The sequence below is a fragment of the Rhynchophorus ferrugineus genome, unplaced genomic scaffold, assembly GCF_030347505.1.
Source record: "Rhynchophorus ferrugineus isolate W39M unplaced genomic scaffold, kcgeb_rfMv2 rfM2, whole genome shotgun sequence".
Taxonomy (NCBI): domain Eukaryota; kingdom Metazoa; phylum Arthropoda; class Insecta; order Coleoptera; family Curculionidae; genus Rhynchophorus; species Rhynchophorus ferrugineus.
This window is the reverse complement of record NW_027472581.1, coordinates 7,034,746-7,054,674: the sequence shown is the minus strand read 5'-3', so window position 1 is coordinate 7,054,674 and position 19,929 is coordinate 7,034,746. Positions and strand designations below refer to the sequence as shown.

General features: G+C 33.8%; 1 protein-coding gene across 1 annotated transcript in view; it reads right to left on the bottom strand.

The window, feature by feature from the left end:
• The window catches only part of Meltrin (disintegrin and metalloproteinase domain-containing protein meltrin), a 241,591-nt gene that overhangs the window by 13,569 nt on the left and 208,093 nt on the right, over positions 1 to 19,929 (bottom strand). Inside the window, exons 3-4 of the mRNA XM_076396229.1 lie at positions 8,672 to 8,827; positions 7,396 to 7,671 (exon numbers count right to left, since the gene is read on the bottom strand). Of these exons, the coding sequence (XP_076252344.1) occupies positions 7,396 to 7,671; positions 8,672 to 8,827 (432 nt within the window). The remainder of the gene's footprint in view (positions 1 to 7,395; positions 7,672 to 8,671; positions 8,828 to 19,929) is intronic.

Below are 19,929 nucleotides of genomic sequence, written 5' to 3'. Positions count from 1 at the left end.
GTAGATATGGTAAATACATTAGAGAGAATTCAGTGATTAATTTTATCAAGAATGGTGTACACAGGTAGTAGCAGAAGAAATAAAAATACAGTGATACCAAGATGACTTGCCAAGTAAACACAGCATCGAAGAAAACAAGAACTACACGTAAAAAGTAAATATGCTCTCGAATGAAAGTAAAATACGTTTCTCAGATATACCATTGTTAATTAGGTGGATTAGGCCTCCAGGGGGATAACACTACATAAAAAACGCGCCTAGAAACTCCACCTAATGGATGGTGTGGAAAAGAGTTTAATGTAAACAAAACAAATCTAATCTACAAACTATTATATCTGTGTGTGTTGTTAATTGTAGTTTTAAGTCATTCGATAATATATGTACTAGATGTACTATAATATTAAAATAAATTATATTTGATAACATTTTTGCTCAATTATTTTATTTAGATTAGAATTTTTTTGTATGTCAAAGCCAAACTGAACTAAAACTCAGAGTTGATGCGGCAACATTGTAATGTTTCGTCGTCACAAATATCCACGACGCATTACTAAAAAAAACTTTGAATAAACTATATTTTATCTTCAACATTAACAATAAAATTCAGTCTTTGATTTGTATGCAAGTTTCTGCAAAGTTTGCAAAGAATATAATATTAAACGACACTATACTACTTCTTTATATGAAGAAAAGTATAAAAACATGTTGGTGAAGCAAGAAAAGTTATGGTAGCTGAGTACAAAAAAACGAATACATCAAACAAGTACGGTTTCTAAAATAAGTACAGAAAGTGAACAAAGTTTAGTCAAGAAACGGTTTAGCGATGGAATTTTAATAATAAAAAAGCGCAGTTGTAATGGCTAAACGCTTCATGCAGCCGAAACTGGCAGAAAAGTTTGAATCCGTAGCATTATTTTAACAAACGGTGGTGAGACGAATGCACGAAATGGGTGATTATATTTCGAAAAGTATATGTGATCGTTTTATAGATTGTGAGTACTATTCAATACGTTTGAATGAAAGTACTGAGCAGCATCGATATTAATCAATGAATAATATTTATAACAAAAGTGTTATGGAGTACGGAGGATTTCGTAAATGTTCTTGTATTGTGAATGATTGGACAAAAGCTATGACAGGGACAGTGACAAGACTGGCGGGACTTTTAAACAAAAAAGACTTTATTGCCCGTTATGACACTGCATAGTTCTCCAAGAAACCTTATATTGAAAATCTTTGCGTTAAATGCATGCTACGAAAGTTGTTAGGATTATAAATGTGACTAGAGCTGAAAACAGGACATCGACATATAGAAAATTTAAAGACTTTTTAAGTGAAATTGATGCAACCCATAGAGATTTATTATTACATTCAGAAATCAGATGGCTAAGTGTTGGACAGTGCTTGTAGCGCCTTTTCGCTCTAAGAAAAGAAATACCTTTGTTTCTAAAAAAAATGAAATAGCAACCGACATTTCCGAACTACCAAATAAAATGCAAGATACTCAGTTCCTGGCTGATCTTGCATTCTTAATTGATATGACGCAACAGTTGAACGAATTAATTTAAAGTTGCTAGGCAAAAAATATAATATGGCCAATATGGACGGTCATGTGAAGGGATTTAGAAGCAAAAAAAAAATTGTTCAAAACATTTCTAGAACAAAATGATTTTTATTTTTTTCCAAGTTGTAAGGGACATTATTTAGAGATGGAATTTTTTAATTATGTAATATTTGGACCACCAGAAACACATGGATGAAATAATCATGGAATTTGAGCATCGATACGCAGATTTTAAAATGATATAGCACTCTTCACTCATCCATTAACGATCGCAGTTGAAAGCCTGAAAGCCTGAAGATTGATTATCAACTAGAACTGTGTGATCTCCAATCAAACCCCTTTTATAAAGGCAGGCACAGGCAGGACTAAACAGAGAGAAAAGAGCACATTGACATCGCGTTTTACGCTGATGACACTGCTTTCTTCACGGCCGCCAGGTTCGAAGTTACAATTCATGAACGTTTACAGAAGCAGCTCGATCATGCGGTCAAGTGGTTCAAATTCTGGAGGTTGCAAATCAACCCCCTGAAAACCCAGGCCATCATTTTCCATAAGAAGCGTTACGCACTACGCGTCTCGCAACTTAAGATTGACACCGCAATAATTCCATGGCTGGATAACGTCACGTACCTAGGTTTCCACTTCGACCGACGGTTCGGTTGGCATTCCCAAATCCAGAAAGCAATCCAGAAACGTTCGGGGATAGCAAACCTGCTATCTTCTCTGATCTGCCTTTCTAGCAGACTTCCCATCTCTATCAAATGCTTATTATACAAGATGTTAATTCAGTCCGTAATCCTCTACGGATCTAATGTCTACTTCAAGTTTGTTACACCCAACCAGTTCAAACGGCTTCAAGTTTTCCAAAATGCGCTCCTTAGGAGAATCTTAAACGCTCCATGGTTTGTCAGAAGTAATCAAATTCATAGGGAAACCGACACTTCAGAAATCAAGCACTTCATATCTCAATTATTTCACAAATAACAACTCAGCTCAAGCTCTTCTGAAAATGCGCTTGTTCGCGAGCTGGTCGACATGTTGGGAGCTTAGCCCCGCGTCACCGCCAACCTCCCCCCTTTTCTAGGCTGAAACGACCTCATCCGTCGCTGCAGTCATAACTTTTGCCCCCATACGACAGTATCCAGTCGTCCATAACCCGGTCCAACTTGTCACTCCAGGGAAAGTCTCTGCGACCAGGTATGCGTCATGCATTCCACCGCCTGGTTTTAGGCCAGAACAAAAAAAAAAGGCAGCACAGAATCAGGAATTTAATTTTTTTAAGCTACTTGATGAACGTTTCCCAAAACTGACGAATTTTGGACTAAAAATCGGTTATTTGATGCACAGTACCTGTCTTTGAACAATGAAGTTTATAAAATCGAACTACAGGGCTTCATTGATAGACTCATCACTTAAGCATACACTGCGTCTAGCTACTATTGTAAAATATAAATTAATGAAAAAGTAATACAATAATGAAATAATGATATTTTACCTGCATTATACCCCCAATGAATTTAGTAATTTTTTATGATGTGACGAATGTGATTTATATCATTTAAATCACATTCGTTAATATAAATATTACGATAATGCGAACTTGGTTCGAAATCGTTCACGTAAACGAGCGTCTGCTGTATTTATCAATGAGTACATAAAAAAAACGTTCGATTGTTTTCACGCCCAATTAATAAGAATGCATTTCTATGTACTCTAGGCGTTAGACCGGACTACGTCATCGAACGTTAAAATATATCACCGATTCTTCCCACGATCATATTATTATAATTAAACGGATGGTGCGCCTCATTTACATAATAACATGGTTACTAGACCATGGTATGAATGTTGGTCGGACGCAATATAGTCGCGAAACCACTTGCATAAATACAGCGTCTGCTGGGGTACTTATTTATAAATTATTATGATTTCCTTCGATAGTGAGATTTGGTTTTTTAACGCCCACTAGATACGTGGAACACGATATGGGAATTATTGAAATTACAAATATAAACAAAATTTAATATATGAGGCTTGTTGAATTGCTTGTTTAATTCATAAATAATTTCCGGAACCCTGCTTCAATAGGGTCGAAAATAAGATGTTCTTAGAGATGTTAGAGATTCACGAAACTGACATCAATTACTTCCTGGCTATCTTTTTTAAATAAAAATAAATTGTTTCTTAAATACATAACAGGTCAATTCAAACGTCCCCAGCCTACCATAGTAAAACACATTTTTTTGGCAAAATTGGTTTTTCTTATTCAACACAATTCCCTTCACTGATTTTCGCCACCCTCCAACTTTTCGAAACGATGGAAAACAGGAAATCGTTCGAAATCGAAGTCGCTGCGGGCCAGATCTGGAGAATACGGTAGAATTCGAAGCCCAATTCATGGATTTTTGCCATCGTTTTCACTGACTTGGGACACGGTGTATTGTCTTTTTCAGCACATTCTTTTTCTTCAAATGCGGCCGTTTTTCGGCCATTTTGTCCTTCAAACGGTCCAATAATGCTGTATAATAGCCACCGTTGATGGTCCTTCCTTTTTCAAGGTAGTCAATGAAAATTCTTTCATGCGCATCCCAAAATACAGACGCCATAACCTTGCCAGCCAACTGTTGCGTTTTCCCACGATTTTGGAGCGGGTTGATTGTGTGCAGTCCACTCGAATGACTCGATTGGACTTCGGAGTGAAATGATGGAGTCATGTTTCATCCATTGTCACATATTGACGCAAAAACTCGAGTTTATTACGCTTGATCGTCTTCAAACACTGCTCCGAATCATCAACTCGTCGTTGTTTTTGGTCAAAAGTGAGCTCGTGCGGTACCCAGTTTGCACAGAGCTTTCTCATACCCAAATATTCTCGAATCATATGATGTACACGTTCCATTTTCCTTTTTCCTTTTTATCCATTTTTTTTCACAATAACAAAAGTTGCTTCACTCAAAATGCTATAATTTACAAACTAATGACCCGACATCTGTCAAATTTATACACGCATCTTTGAGGGTTACGGCTAAAAACATATGGATTTAATTCTGGTAGCACCATCTATGTGTCGGGCCGGAGACTTTTCAATTGACCTGTTACTGTCAACTACTAGAATCATATATTTTCGAAATAAAATTTAGAGTCGCGCATGAAGGAGCATTCTCAACACCTAAACTTACTTTGATTGGAGTTTACTTGGTTAGTGTTTTGGGACCACTCCTGTATCTGCTATACATTGCTGGTATCCCAACAACAAAAGTAGTAGTCACAAACTCTACAATGACTACCAATGATTATCGATAAGCAACCAACGAAGAACTACACGATGACCTCGAAATTAAAAGTATTTACGAAGTTATCCAAGATTTCACATTAAAACATAAATAAAATTACTAATTGAAATTAGAATTTAAAAAAATAATTATAGTAACCTGGAAGCAGTAACAAAGCAAAGAACTGGGCAACGCGCAGGAAATTAGCGAAGCGAACCAAACCACACGAACTTATATAGTGTATAAGTGTTTATTAATTAAAACTCTTAAATTTATTAATGCAATTACAACAGAACAATTTGTAAATTAGGATTGTACTAAGCAAATCTACTGTATTTTTTTTTTGATCAAGTCACATCAGATTTTATTCAAACTTGCATTTATTTTGTAATAAATCATTGCTTTTTAAACATTTTGTAACTGTAACCAGGCGGTGGAATGCATGACGCATGCCTGGTCGCGGAGACTTGCCCTGGAGTGACAAGTTGGACCGGGTTATGTGAGACTGCCTCTGGGCTTACCAATACACTAAACCGAAACCGCCTCACAGTTGACCCCCGTGGATCACTACTGCTACTGCATTAAATTTGGGATATGGCACCCGCTGATCGGGCAGCCGTTATTGGGCACGAGGGCCCGGCGATTCTATTGATTCGCGAACCTGAGTTAACACACAACTGGGTACTATTGTATGAGGGCAAAAGTTATGACTGTAGCGACGGATGAGGTCGTTTCAGCCTGGAAAAGGGGGAGAGCTTAGCGGTGACGCGGTGCTAAGCTCCCAGCATGTCGACCAGCTCGCGAACAAGCGCGTTTTCAGAAGAACTAGAGCTGAGTTGTTGTTTGTGGAATGATTGAGATATGAAGTGTTTGATTTCTGGAGTGTCAGTTTCCCTATGAATTTGATTATTTCTGACAAACCATGGAGCGTTTAATATTCTCCTGAGGAGCTTATTTTGGAAAACTTGAAGCCGTTTGACCTGGTTGGGTGTATGTAACTGTAACACACTCTTTAGTAAATAAAAAAACGTTCGGGGGCAGATAAATCGACAGGGATACCGATTTTTTGAAGAACTGTTCTACCAATGGGAACTATATTATTGTTTCATTCTGAAAGTTACAGAATTTTGGCTAGAAATTAAGAAATCGGGCTCACAATGCGGAATGCTGAATTTCCTGATTTGATGTTTCAGCAAATATCCATTAATAATCTGTTTTTTTTAGATAAATACTTTTTTTATAACATCTTTATTAGATACGCTTAGTACAATTTTAATTATAAATTAATTTATTAGGCTTTTCATTTGTACTTGGATAAAAGTGCGAGTGGCAGTCAACAAAATCTACAAATGGACAAAAGATTGGAAAATTCAACTTAATAGCTCCAAATCTGTCCACGTTAATTTTGCATTAAGGCGAAATAATAAAAACTTAATTATATCACTCAATGGACGCCCGATTCCTCAAGCAGAATCAGCAAAATACCTTGGAATCCATCTTGACGGTAGATTAAATTGGAAGCATCACCTTAGACAAAAAGCAAAACACATTAGAACCAAAATAAAACAACTATACTGGTTAGTCAGAAGATACTCTCGACTTGATCTAAAATCAAAGAGGTTGATCTGTAATACAATTATAAAGCCAATTTGGACCTATGGGGTGCAAATATGGGGTTGCACTAAAAATTCAAATCAGTTAGTCATACAGCGCTGTCAAAACAAGATTCTTCGATTGATTACCAATGCCTATCGCTATGTAACCAATGAAGAACTGCACGATGACCTGGAAATCAAATGGATTTGCGAAGTTGTGCAGGATTTCGCCTTGAAACACAAAAGAAGATTACTAAATCATTCTAACGTGGCAGCAATACAACTGCTGGACAGCGCACAGGATGTCAGGAGATTGAAACGAACAAAACCATACGAACTTGTGTCAACATTTAGTGTGTATTATTAGTGTAAACTATAGCTATAAGTTAATAATTAATAAATAATTGTAATTTTATAATTGAGGAATACATACTGATGTATTTTCTCGCACTCGTCTTGCTTGCTAATTAATCCAAGCACATAGGAAAAGTAGTAATAAATTAATTGTAATAATAATAATAATTAAGATTGTACTAAGCGTATCTAATAAAGATGTTATAAAAAAAATTGTACTTGGATTAATTCACAAGCAAGATGAGTGAGAGATAAATACATCAACATTTATTCTTCAATTATATTATTATAATACGTTATAACTATAGTTTACACTAAAGGTACACACTTTATCTAAGTTCGTATGGTTTGGTTCGTTTCAATCTCGTGACATCCATCAATAGTTGTTTTATTTTGGTTCTAATGTGTTTTGCTTTATGTCTAACGTGATGTTATAAATACAATTGACTGGCGAACGTTGATTAGACACTTGTAGACAAATATAAAATTTAATTAAATCATTTTTGCATCAGTATTAAATATACACGTATCCCTTCACGCAATATATGTATATAACATGAAAGGATATTAAACGGACATGACTTATTCGCTATTTCTATGCAGAACTTACTCTCAAAAACCTATTATCAGTCGTTTTGTGTCCATGTTCAGGATCGCTGGCGTCACCGCCATAGCCACATGTCTTGTTTTGTTCCACCATGTCCGAGTGACGGTAAACAAAATGATCGGTTTCTATTGAATTGTCGTCAATAGCGTCGTCGTTCTCTACATAATGCATTTCATGTCCGTCGAATATGACTCCTGATAAACCGTTGCAAGTGGACAGGGCTGCCCACGAGTCCGGTTTCCCTCTCACTTTACCATTGTAGTGGCAATGATCCACTTCCTAAATAAAGAAAAAATAAATTTAGTAGATAAATATTACGTTTAAAAATGGTTAAATTTAGAAATTTCGGGGAACGATGAAATCAGATTGTGAGGCGAATCGGATTCAATATATATATTTTTTGAGTATATGAAAATCATACTCAAGTGTAATATATAGTCTACTCAAAACAGTAGTGACGCACGTCATTAATATGTGCCTGTCGAAAGTTTTAAGCTTGTTTGGCAGTCAATATTACAATATTATTGTATTCTTCTCATTTTATCCTACTTAAAAAGAGATAGAGCGTTGTTTGAGAAGTTCGAACATGTAACCGAATGAGCCTGCAAAAGTTGTCCGTTTACCAACCGTCTGCAAAATTCTTCAAAATATAATTAAGGGGTTATAAACTGACAAACGTTGTTTTAACGCTTGTTGTTAATAAATTTCAAATTTTTTTTAGCGTTGCAGTTGCAGTGAATAGTAGTACCGGTACGGTCACTAAAATATCTCAAAAATTAAAAAACAATATAACCTTAAATTTACCAAAAAGAAACCGTCTTTATGCGAAATAGGTGATTAATCAAGATCAGCTTGATGCTAGATGTATCAGAGATCAAATATACGAAATGTATAAAAACAGTAAGTAGTTTTCTGAATCGAAACATAAGTTAATACAATTATTCCAGAGAAAATTGATGTATATTAACACTATGCTGGTCGGATTCATTGCGTTTAGGCAACGAGCTAAACTTTTTTTGACATATTGGTATTTAAATACAGTCTATAAATACTCCTATCCTAAGAATAATTTGTTACAAATTAATTCGTAGTATTATTAATACATAATATAAGAAAATAAATTATTTTTGTTTACTCAGAAAAATAAACTAATAATCTTAATTCAAAATGATTTTTAATACTAACCGATGATAAAATAAATTTTTATATAATAAGAAAGCAAATATTCTACCTCTTGTTTCAGGATTCTAATTACAGTTCAAAGCTAACAAATACTTACATCTCTCGCTGGCCTATGAACTACATGCTTTCCGTTTTCCTGGTGCCTCTGGAAAAATCCCTTCGGAATGAGCTGTTTGTTTAGGGTCAAGTCTAATATTAGGTTCTCTCCGTCTACTTCTATCGCAATTTCGAGGTAATCCGTGTGCTCCCCATTCTGTAACAATAAAAAAGGATGAACAAATTCATTTGGTTTGTAATACTGAGATATAACATAAGCACAAACACTTAGGCATTATAGGATTTCGTTGCATTATTATCTACCTTTTCAAATGTATTACCGATACCATTGTGAATTGTAATTAGAATAGATATTTAGAGACTAAATATTATAAGAAAGAGAATAAGATTAATTAATTAGGATAACAGGTCAAAAGTCCCCGGCCTGACACATAGATGGCGCTACTAGAATTAAAACCATTTTTTTAAAATTAGCCCTAACCCTCAAAAGATGCGGGTATAAATTTGACAGAAGTTTAGAAGTTTAGACGTGGTGAAATGAGCACCGAAGACGGTGAACGCAGTGGACGCCCAAAAGAGGTTATTACCGCCGAAAACATCTAAAAAATGCACAAAATTTTGAATGACCGTAAATTGAAATTGAATGAAATAGCAGACACTGTAAAGATATCAACTGAACCTATATATCATATCATTCACGAATATTTGGGTATAAGGCTCACATTTCATCAAAAACAACGACGAGTTGATGATTCGGAGCAGTGTTTGAAGATGATCAAACGTAATAAATCCGAGTTTTTGCGTCGATATGTGACAATAAATGAAACATGGCTCCATCATTTCACTCCGAAGTTCATCGACAGTTATCCGAGTGGACTGTACACGATGAACCAGCTCAAAATCGTAGGAAAACGCAACAGTCGGCTGGCAAGGTTATGGCGTCTGTATTTTGGGATGCGCATAGAATAACTTTCATTGACTACCTTGAAAAAGGAAGGGCCATCAACAGCAACTATTACATAGCGTTAATGGACCGTTTGAAGGATGAAATCGCCGAAATACGGCCGCATTTGAAGAAATGAATTGGGCTCCGAATTGCTTCCTCATCCACCATATTCTCCAGATTTGGTCCCCTACTACTGACTATTTCCTGTTCTCAGATTTCAAAAGAATGCTTGCTGGGAAGAAATTTTCGTCGAATGAAAAGGTGATCACTGAAACTGGGGCTTATTTTGAAGCAAAGGACAAATCGTACAAAAAAATGGTATCGAAAAGTTGGAGAGTCGTTATAATCAGTGTATCACCCTTGAAAGGAATTATGTTGAATAAAAAAACTAATTTTGCCAAAAAAAATGTGTTTTACTATGGTAGGCCGGGGACTTGTTATACAGTATAATTACACAGGGCATTACTTAATAAAGTAATATTCTACATGCCATATATAGAATATAAGCATAAGAAAAGTTTATTGCCTACTGAGCATATTGTTGAATCATTAAGTGGCACTGACCCCAAGAGGTTACAACCCTCCCGTTGTAGCAATGGTAAATTTGTGTCAGGAGTGAGTTTGGATCTCCAATACCAGTTAAGGGTTAAGTTTGCAGTGGAAACGTCTAACGACAAGGCCATCTATTGGAAAAACAATATATTTTTTTGCTAGACCTAACATTTAAACACAGTAGAGTACTGAAAAACTTTTAAAACAGTTCACCTTGTCTATTAATAATTTAGCAACCGTAATTCTAACCTTTATTTTCGTGTCGCTTATATGAAAATGACATTGAGAGATTGGCGAACGTTTTGTGCATTAATGAATGCACGGAACAATTAAAAAAGTAACATCGATTATGTAGCCGCAATTAAACGTTATAAATAATTTATACGAGGAGTGCGCAATGGGCGAACGGCGACTGGCATTTGCCAAAAGGTTACGTCAAATTTATAATTCATAAAACAGTCGGGCGGGTAGTACGACCGATGAATCACCTCGAAACAGATGACTTCCTCTCCACTATGATTATTCTGTGTTCCATTCATACATTTATAATTGTCAGATGCCGCCATATGGTTTATGGGACACTTCATTGATTATTCATTATCAGTAAACGATGCATTATATATATTGGGAAAAAACCTGTCTATTAATAATCCATTGTTCTCAAACGAGACAACCAAACAAATAAAAAAAATAATACGAGACAAAAGAAACACGATTTTGACATTCTACTCGGCAAAAGTTGACGAAACAAAGAAAAGTGGTCGTTAAAAAAGCGTTCGCAGTACATTAAAACATTAAAATGTAGAAAAAGTAATCCATGTTTTTAACATTTAAATATTACTGTGATCACAAAAATGGCTGGGTTGTTCACGATGAAGTATTTCCATGTGGTGAAGCTCAACAGAAAATATTATTAGAAGTAAAAGTTTCTTTTTCATATTGCCGTTACTATAGAGAGAAAACACCTAATAACTACACACCAGTTTGGGTTTAAGTAACATTCAACAGGTGCAGATAATAAGCAATGTAATTGAAAAGGTCTATGAAGGTAAAAAAATGCGTGTTCAGCTATATTTTTATATGTAGCACAAGCCTTCGAGATAGGGTATGGCATGACGGCCTTGTTTATAATTTACAGAAAATATTAGAGTAACACGCAACTATTAAAATTTTACATAAAAGTAAGAATATTTAGCCTTTACCTACTCTACACCTGGAAAATACCATACCATACTACATATCACAATTGGAAAATATTTAGATTGCTGTTGAACTGATAATATTAATAATTGGACCTATATGAGAAAAATAAAAATTAACGAATGTAAATTGTAAACAAGCACCAATAACAATAAATAATACATTATTCTATATAGCAACAACGCTAAGTATCTAGAAATGAATCTTGATGCAAAACTTCCCTGGAAGGAATATGAAAAAAAAAATAAAAGGAAAGAACTGGAGTTGAAATATAGGAAAATATATTGGTTAATTGGATGAAAATTATAATTATCAGTACAGAACAAATTGTTATTATACAAGTAAGTATTGAAACCTATATGGACATGTGGAATTCAGTGCATTAATGCAAAGTGACACCATTCTTAAGTCAATTTCGAAGTAATACTCTTAGATAACATCAAAATAGACACAGACTCCAAAGACCATTTGGTCGTGTGTAGTGTAGTGAGATGCATTTAATAAAAAAAAAACAATGTTAATATATAAACATTATTACACTTGAGACTAAGATAGGGCCGTTAAGATACGTCTTCTTGGATAAATACCAAGATTTAAGTTTCTGTAAAGACAAATTGTAGGTTAATCGGAAACGACTAGTAACAATGTAATAAATAAATAAAAAAAATATATTGTTGTTGGTAAGAATCGAGCGAAAGAAGTAAGTAAGCAAAAATGAAACAAAATACAAGAGAGTACCGGAAGAATCAAATAAGGAGAATGACATTGGTAACAGAATAGACTGTATACGTGAAATTTTGAAATCATTAAGAACATAGAACTGATGCTTCAGAAATTATAACAAAAAGTTACTCGATAGGAAAACACGAAAGATGGCAATACTTTTAAACAACCAAACGTAGTTTGTAGTTTAATTGTTTAAGAAAAAAATAATCAGAAAAAATAATGAAATCTGCTATTGGATCTGCATAGAGCATGAAGATAGTGAGGAAGAAGAACAAGCTTCCAACATCCCATGACCCTGATTTTGAGTTTGAATAGGGAAAACTGAAAAAGTTGGTAATTCTAGAGGAGATTTTGGTTTATAACTTCTAAGAACAGGTAAGATTACCCGCATTTGGGAGTAAATATTGATATTAGTGAGAAAAAATAATGAACACTTACCAAAAGGTGAATTAGACCTACAGGAGGCACCAGCAAGAAATTAAAAAAGCGCGTAGGACTCTAATTCGTAGGAGGATAGAGAAGAGTTCAATGTAAATACAAGCGTAATAAAGAAAAAAATTACAACCCAACAACCTGCTGTCGATAAATACTTCGGTATAGTTATCTCCTTTTATACAAAATATGTTAAATATAAATACTACTACGTCAAAATAAGTTACACTGATTCTGTTTTTCTTTTAAATATTTTATTCATATTGTTATTGATTGATATACATTATGTTGATTTGTTCTGGTCTTGATTTCGTGTAAGAGTATAATATATACATTTACATGAAATCTTTATAATATTTACGGTCTGATTGTCCTTTGTTAAATTGGTGAAAAATCTCCTACCATGTAGTTAAAACTACAAAAAATCAATTGGTGGCTATAATTTGGGAGCTTTTCTTTTGTAAGAGGCCGTGACATAATTCTGCAAAAAATTCTAGCAATTTCGGTCTTGATCTTCCGCCTTCTCCTGTGTCAAACTAACATGACGAATGAGATCACTTTTTCATAATGTTGTTATCGCCAAAATCAATGGCAGAATATAGTTGTTACTGGTGATAGGTAGGCATTTTAGTTGCTTTTTAACCAATTTAGAGGTTATTCTAGAATACATTCAGTTTTATCCAGTGTAACAGATTGTTTCTTGTCGAATTATATAGCATTGTTTTGGTGACAATCATAGTCAGTTGCCTTGAGCATTAAGCTACGAAGCCGGCTCTTGTATAATTATAAGTGTCAGATTGATTTAATTGGCAAAAAAAAATTCTACAAAAAAAAACGATTTTAAACCGTGTAACATTGCGGTTTAATCTAAGTTGGCATTGTTAATCAATAACAATTTATTTTTATGCCTATTGATAAAACATAACACGCTGTAAACCGACAGTATAAAACAGCAGATGGTTCATGCCTGATTTTGCTTATGTTAAATATTCATATTTTGAACAGGTTCCGGATTGAAGACACATCTGAAGCAATAAACATATCAGGGCAGCGCAGCAGTAAATTGCAAAAATCGTTCTAGAAGTCATTGACCTCAAAATTGTATTGAACATAATACATTTTTGATTAAAAATATAACATTTAATGGATGTACTAATGAAAGCAATTTTAAATTGTGGTTGTTGAACTCTTCATTCGAAATTTCCAATCCAGTCTTCAGAAAGGCTCACTAAACAATCAAAATAAAAATGATCTAGTTTTTTTTTAATTATAAATGATGTTACTGTTGCTCCAACCCAAATTTACGAATGCCTGCAGAACATGAAGATGTGGAAGACTCACCAGGTCTTTAACATCTCATGATCCTGATTTTGACCTTGAAGATGAAAAAGTTGAGTAACTCCATATAAGATCTTGATTTATAATTCCCAAGGACAAGATTACACCAATGGAGTTATCTGCAAGAATGATGCCCGAGTCCTTACAGCCGAAAATGCAACGATTTCATGAACAACCAACTGATCGATTGTGGATCCACTACCTGATTGGTGCTCTCTCAACAATTTAGAATGTAAATATCATTGCCACTAGTGTAAATAATGAAGACGCAGACTCATTATTACTGTATTTGTTAAATTAGGTTTGAAGTTTACAACATATTTATGTTCATTAGCTTAGAACTAAGCTTCGACATCTGTTTTAATGCAAGGTTAAGCCAACGAAAAACCTGTAACCACATACTTTAAAAAGCATAATAAAACATAATAGCAAAATAAATTTTAAAAGTTACATTTTGTTAAAAAGGGTTAAAAATATTTAGGAACCATAATAACCAAATAACAGTCGGTAATTGAAAAACGAAGCATTACTCTTTAAATGATGAAAATGATAAATTCATATTTATTATTTTGATCGTCACATTCGCTCAAAATTGGTAAGATTTTTTTTATGAATAGAACTTCCTTCAGACCACAAAGGACTCACACTTACATTTTATTGGCCGACTTTTATGGTAGATTTCCAAGTATCATCCATATTGATGTAATGACTCACAAAAACCTTTCAAAGTCTTTTTAAAGTGGCATTTAAGTTCGTTTTCTATTAGCTGTTAAAGAGTTAGACGGCCAATTTTCGGTCTATAATATCTAAATGTTATTACTAAAAAGGTTAAGCCCAATATTGTTCATAATATTTATAGATGAAATAATAAAGAAATGTCAAAACGAAAAGACAGGGTTGTACATAAGTTATGAGAATATAAGTTTTAGCTGATGATGATCAACTTATAGTCCAGGTAACTACAGGAAACCCTTACAAAACAACAGTTCTAACAGAACTAACAGAATGTAGAATGATATTGAACAAGAACAAAACGAAAATTATGATGATGGAGTTCAAAATAAAACACCAATACAATAGAAACCGAAAGTAACAGAAGCCAGGAAAAGGAAATTAATGCGAAAATTGGAAAAGCTATGAAATAAAAAGAAATATTATGCAAAAAAATGGAAATATATAACCCAATACATAGACTAACACTAAAGTTCGACTGAAAAGAGAAAAACAAAATTCAAGCAGGAAATAAACCATAATAAGGGTGACAACAGTGGCAAAGATGGACAAGATGAGAAATACTGGAATAACAAAAGACCTCAATATATATTCTTGGAAGAATATATAGAAAGGAGCGCATGAAAGAAACGAGACAGGTTAAGAGAGTTAGGGAAGCGAGAGCCGAAAAGAAGGACGGCCTGTTTCGTGGTGATCAAGCTTGTCTCATTATTGGTTGTGCAAAATATTTGAGGTTATTAGCACGTACAATAGTTTTTCTGACATCTTCTACTACACACCTCCATTTTAACTCTTTTTTGAACGCAAGATAAATTATTAATGTTATTGATTATATTAATTGATATACATTTTTCTACATACCATTGGTTGTGCACCTAGTTCATTTCATTAGCGCGTGATTTTAATATATGGAATTATATTATTGGTTTTCTATCGAGACAATGCTTGACCTCATATAAATAATGGAAGGAAAGTGTTACCCGAACTTCTATATAGCCCATACCTAGTAAGTATTTTCTGTATATCAGTTCAATTGAATCAAAATAATATTACTGGAGTTTCATTAAAATGAGTCAATAATTGTTTTGATACGCTTGATACGCGATGTAAATAAGAAGTTTGATGTAACTTTGCTATAGATAATATTTTGAATATATATTTATGCAACAAAAAAAAAACAGAGGAAATATTGGCATATATCCAATGTTAACTATTCGAAAATGTTTAGACTGAGTCACGGTAGCAAAAAAAATTGAGATTAAACATTAAAAAAAAATGTAATTTTCAAACTATAAAAGAGACTCGGTTGTAAAACAGATTATTCACGCCCATAAGGTCGTGGCATTGTGTAGTTAAAATCAGGGAGGCGTGTGCCACTATGCTGCAATTGCCGACCGAAACAGTTGCCAATCGTCAGAACAATTGTTTAAATTTCGCAGTGTGCCGTGTAGCACGAACAATATCGATTGTTATGTATAGCGATGTCCGATATTACATGGTAATCTACGTACTAATATAGTAATATCGTACGTAAACTATATTAAATTTCTTGTGAAGCGAAAATGTAAATATAGAACTGTTATGTCTGACCCGAAATTGTACCAAAAAAATCGTTCATTATGTAAATTGTGTTTACTTTTCATCATACGAATAGCATTTTATTTTAAGGTCCAATATTTTATCTATTCCTTCCAAAATAACATTGAATTATTGTATGTGGATCATTCAATAACTTCTTAGAAAAACAAGTTTTACAGGTTAATATTTATAGAAACCGTTTTCTTTTCCTTAGTATAATTTTAACCTAGTACCTAATTATCCATAACATTTTTTAATGTAAACTATCGTCCCATATCTTTGAATTATAAAAATTAACTGGAGCTAAGTTGTACCTTATGGAGGGCTTTCTAAATTTATCTTTTAAAGTCCTGTTGATCAACTAGGGTTTATCTGGACTGAACCTACTGGCCTTAACGTGGGCTCCGAACCACGGTCCCCGTCATTAACTGATTTTTGATATGTCTGGGTTATTTCCCTTGTTGGGGTACCGTCCTGTCCCCTTGACCACTGCGCCAACCAAGCCGGGTATATGGAGGATTTTGTAATAATTAACAGTTTGATTTTATGTATTCAAACTGTATAGTTTTTAAATGAGGACTTTCTAGGCAGATATAAATTTGAAAAAATTAATTTTTTTGTATATTTTGAAATGTAAAACTTTTAAGAATATATCATCAAGTGGCTTATTTTCAGAGTTACAAGTCTTCTATGACAATTCTTGAATATTTTTTCGTGATGTAAAAGACCGAGTATTGACGAAAATTAAACCGATATATATAAATGTATACAAGTTTGTATTGTTTGCTCTAAATTGGGAGCCTCTGCTACTTCTAATATAGCAAGGACAGTTCGTTTAGATAAAAGAGCGTCATAAAGGTTAATTTTTAGTAAAAGGACCAGAGTTCACTGAAGACTTGAGCTGGATTGTCAAAAAAAAGTTGAAAGTATCTCGAACTAAGTAACAATTAACAATACTGCTGTAAAATAATTTCATTTTAAATAAAAAAAGCAACTTTAACTACGTAAAACTTGTTAGCTAGTGATCGTGAAGTACATTCATTCACTGAATTCCATATTGCATTAACGATTAGATCTAGTATTATAATTTGAAAAAAACTTTGTTAAACGCTGTTTTGAAATTGTCACAGTATTATAGTTTTAGGATATTTTCTCTTTTCAATTTTAACATTTTAACTACCTGTCTTCGGTGTAGGTTTTTGTGAATGCAAACGCAATTTATGCTCTATGTACAAATATTCTTACATGATAATATAGAGTGACACCTTATTTTGAGTATTACGAAAATCTACGCATTAACAAGTTGGAAGTTGAGTTTTTGAATTTTTCCAGAAGATAGCATAGATGTCAGCAATTTAAAAGAATAATTACAATTTCAGCCAATTTTTGTGGTGGCTATTTTTCGTGCTTTTGAATCTTTTCCAAGCACTATTAGTATGTTTTCTTTTGAAGTTGAAGTTCTAAAAGCATTTGCGCTTGTTAATAGTTGTTTTTGAATTTGTTTGGATAGGAGGGATGTTTTTGTCATTAACTTCAACTTTTCAACAGCATCACCGCAAATTTTACAAGAATTTGATCGAGTTCAGATACTTGTAATACAACAAAATCAAACGTGAAAATAATGAAGAATACTAAATGAAATGGAATGGAATATGGAATATTCCATGTTAACACCAGGCCAAAATATTAAAAGTGTATCCGTCAGCGGAAGAGATATTAAAAATAACATAAAATGTCGAACATGAAAGACGGACTATTTTCGGTTTGAGGGATATTTGAAAAACATCTGTTTCGGACGGCTGCTCTAAAACCACCTGTTAAGCCATGAAATCTGGTTTCTCTCAAAAGCCGGTCTAGTTTGAACACCATTCCACCGTTTAAGGGAAAAAACCACTTGTCCTTTTCTAGATAACAGACACACTAAAGACAAAAGATAACATGAATGATAGAAAAATGGTAGTAAAAACTAAGGTCAGTCTAAAAGTTTATGCCTAGAAGGCAGCATTTATTGGTTTATATTTTTACGGTAAAAAATGTTCATCAAAATTTAAAAGTTAAATCAATACAAATAAATACAATGCGTTTTCCAAATATTTTAATGACTTTTTAACAGAATGGGACTTTATTAACTAATATAACGAATGTGAATTATAAAACACCGAACCTTGTTTTTACAAATAACGATCCTTCCTTTTACGCCTAGGAATATAACAATAATTTGCACATACACAACTATCTTTGATTATCAGGGTATGGACAAAATAATATGAACACCTGATATAGCTGCATTTCTTTAACCATTTGCCTTTAAAACAGCTGCATTTCTTTGCAAAATAAATTCGTAGAATGCATGAATAGTTTCTAACGGAATGTTGTTCCATTCTTGTATCAAAACATCCGCTAAATACTTCAATGATGTTATTAATGAAAATATACTCATCACTATCTGCTCTATACCCAAATTATTCAACTATATTAAGATCTGGCGATTGTGCTAGACAGGGAAAACGTTTGATGATATTTTGATGCTACAAAAAGCAAGATTAAACCTTTTGGACTATGCGTATGGACATATGGTCGACTAGAAATGATGCATGTGAGCCGATCAGTGCGCGAAAAACGGCCGCTAATTGCCCACGAAATAATTATATGATCTCCACAAAATGTAAATACAAAATTAACCTAAAAATGACTTCTAACCATAACAGTGATAAACAACGCGTATATAGAAAAGGACGCGTAGTTGTCAAAAATCTCTGGCTAGATTACAAGTGCGGATGAACAGTTCTAGCCAATCGAAACTTGTATAGGCATGAGTGTATAGGTTTTTTTCTGTCGTCTAACCTATTTGAGAAGTGCTTCCCTTATGAAGATACCAATAATATGGGTTGATTCATGGATATCCTAACCATCGTTCTTTCTAGAAGATGGGAAATAAAAGCAGCGGCTATAGATGCAGATTAGCTTTAATAGGTTTTTAATATTTTAAAAAAAAAAAACTGGCATGACATGGTTTCTAAAATTGACTAATAATAGAGCTGTTAATGACTGACTGGTCTTACTCGTTATTCCCCTCAGGCATCACTTCTTGGTCATAACAACAAACACGGCGGAAATACCGAGAAAAAACTTAAATCATCCAGAGTCACATTCTGATTTACGTTTCGCGAGGCGAAACCCCAATTTATAGCAAACAGCTTCAACAACCACGCCGTCTTATACGGTCACTAAACTCGACAAAACATAATTTACAACTTAATCTCTCGATACTTACATTATTCTCCATACTCACGGCGCGATGGAATAAAACCGAAACACTATCAGAAACATCAGCTCGAATTTCCGAACAAGATTTCCACAACGGGGAGTATTCGAAATCTTAGACACACTCCCAATTAACTTAATTTACTCGGCTAAATATTTCCATGACAGGTTTTTTTCCAATTCGAACCAAACCCCATCGTGTCGCTTGTCGGGTGTAGCAGCTGCTGCAATTATTTCTGTCCGGCGAAGAATGTAAATAAAATTAATCATACCTTTCAACGACTCTTCGATGGGTACAATATTTTTGTTCGTCTTACGGTTTATTTTTTTATCAGATCAGTTTACGTTATCATTTATACCTGTCCGATATATAATATATCGACTGGAAAGTAGTCCGTCTAACTGATCTTCATGAGAGAAGCCATAATCAGTATAAAGGTTTTTATCTTTGAAATAGGCATTTATAAGTTTTTGTAAGTCAAATTCCATTACCAGAAGTTACTGATGAAGTAAGTTGGATATTTACTAAA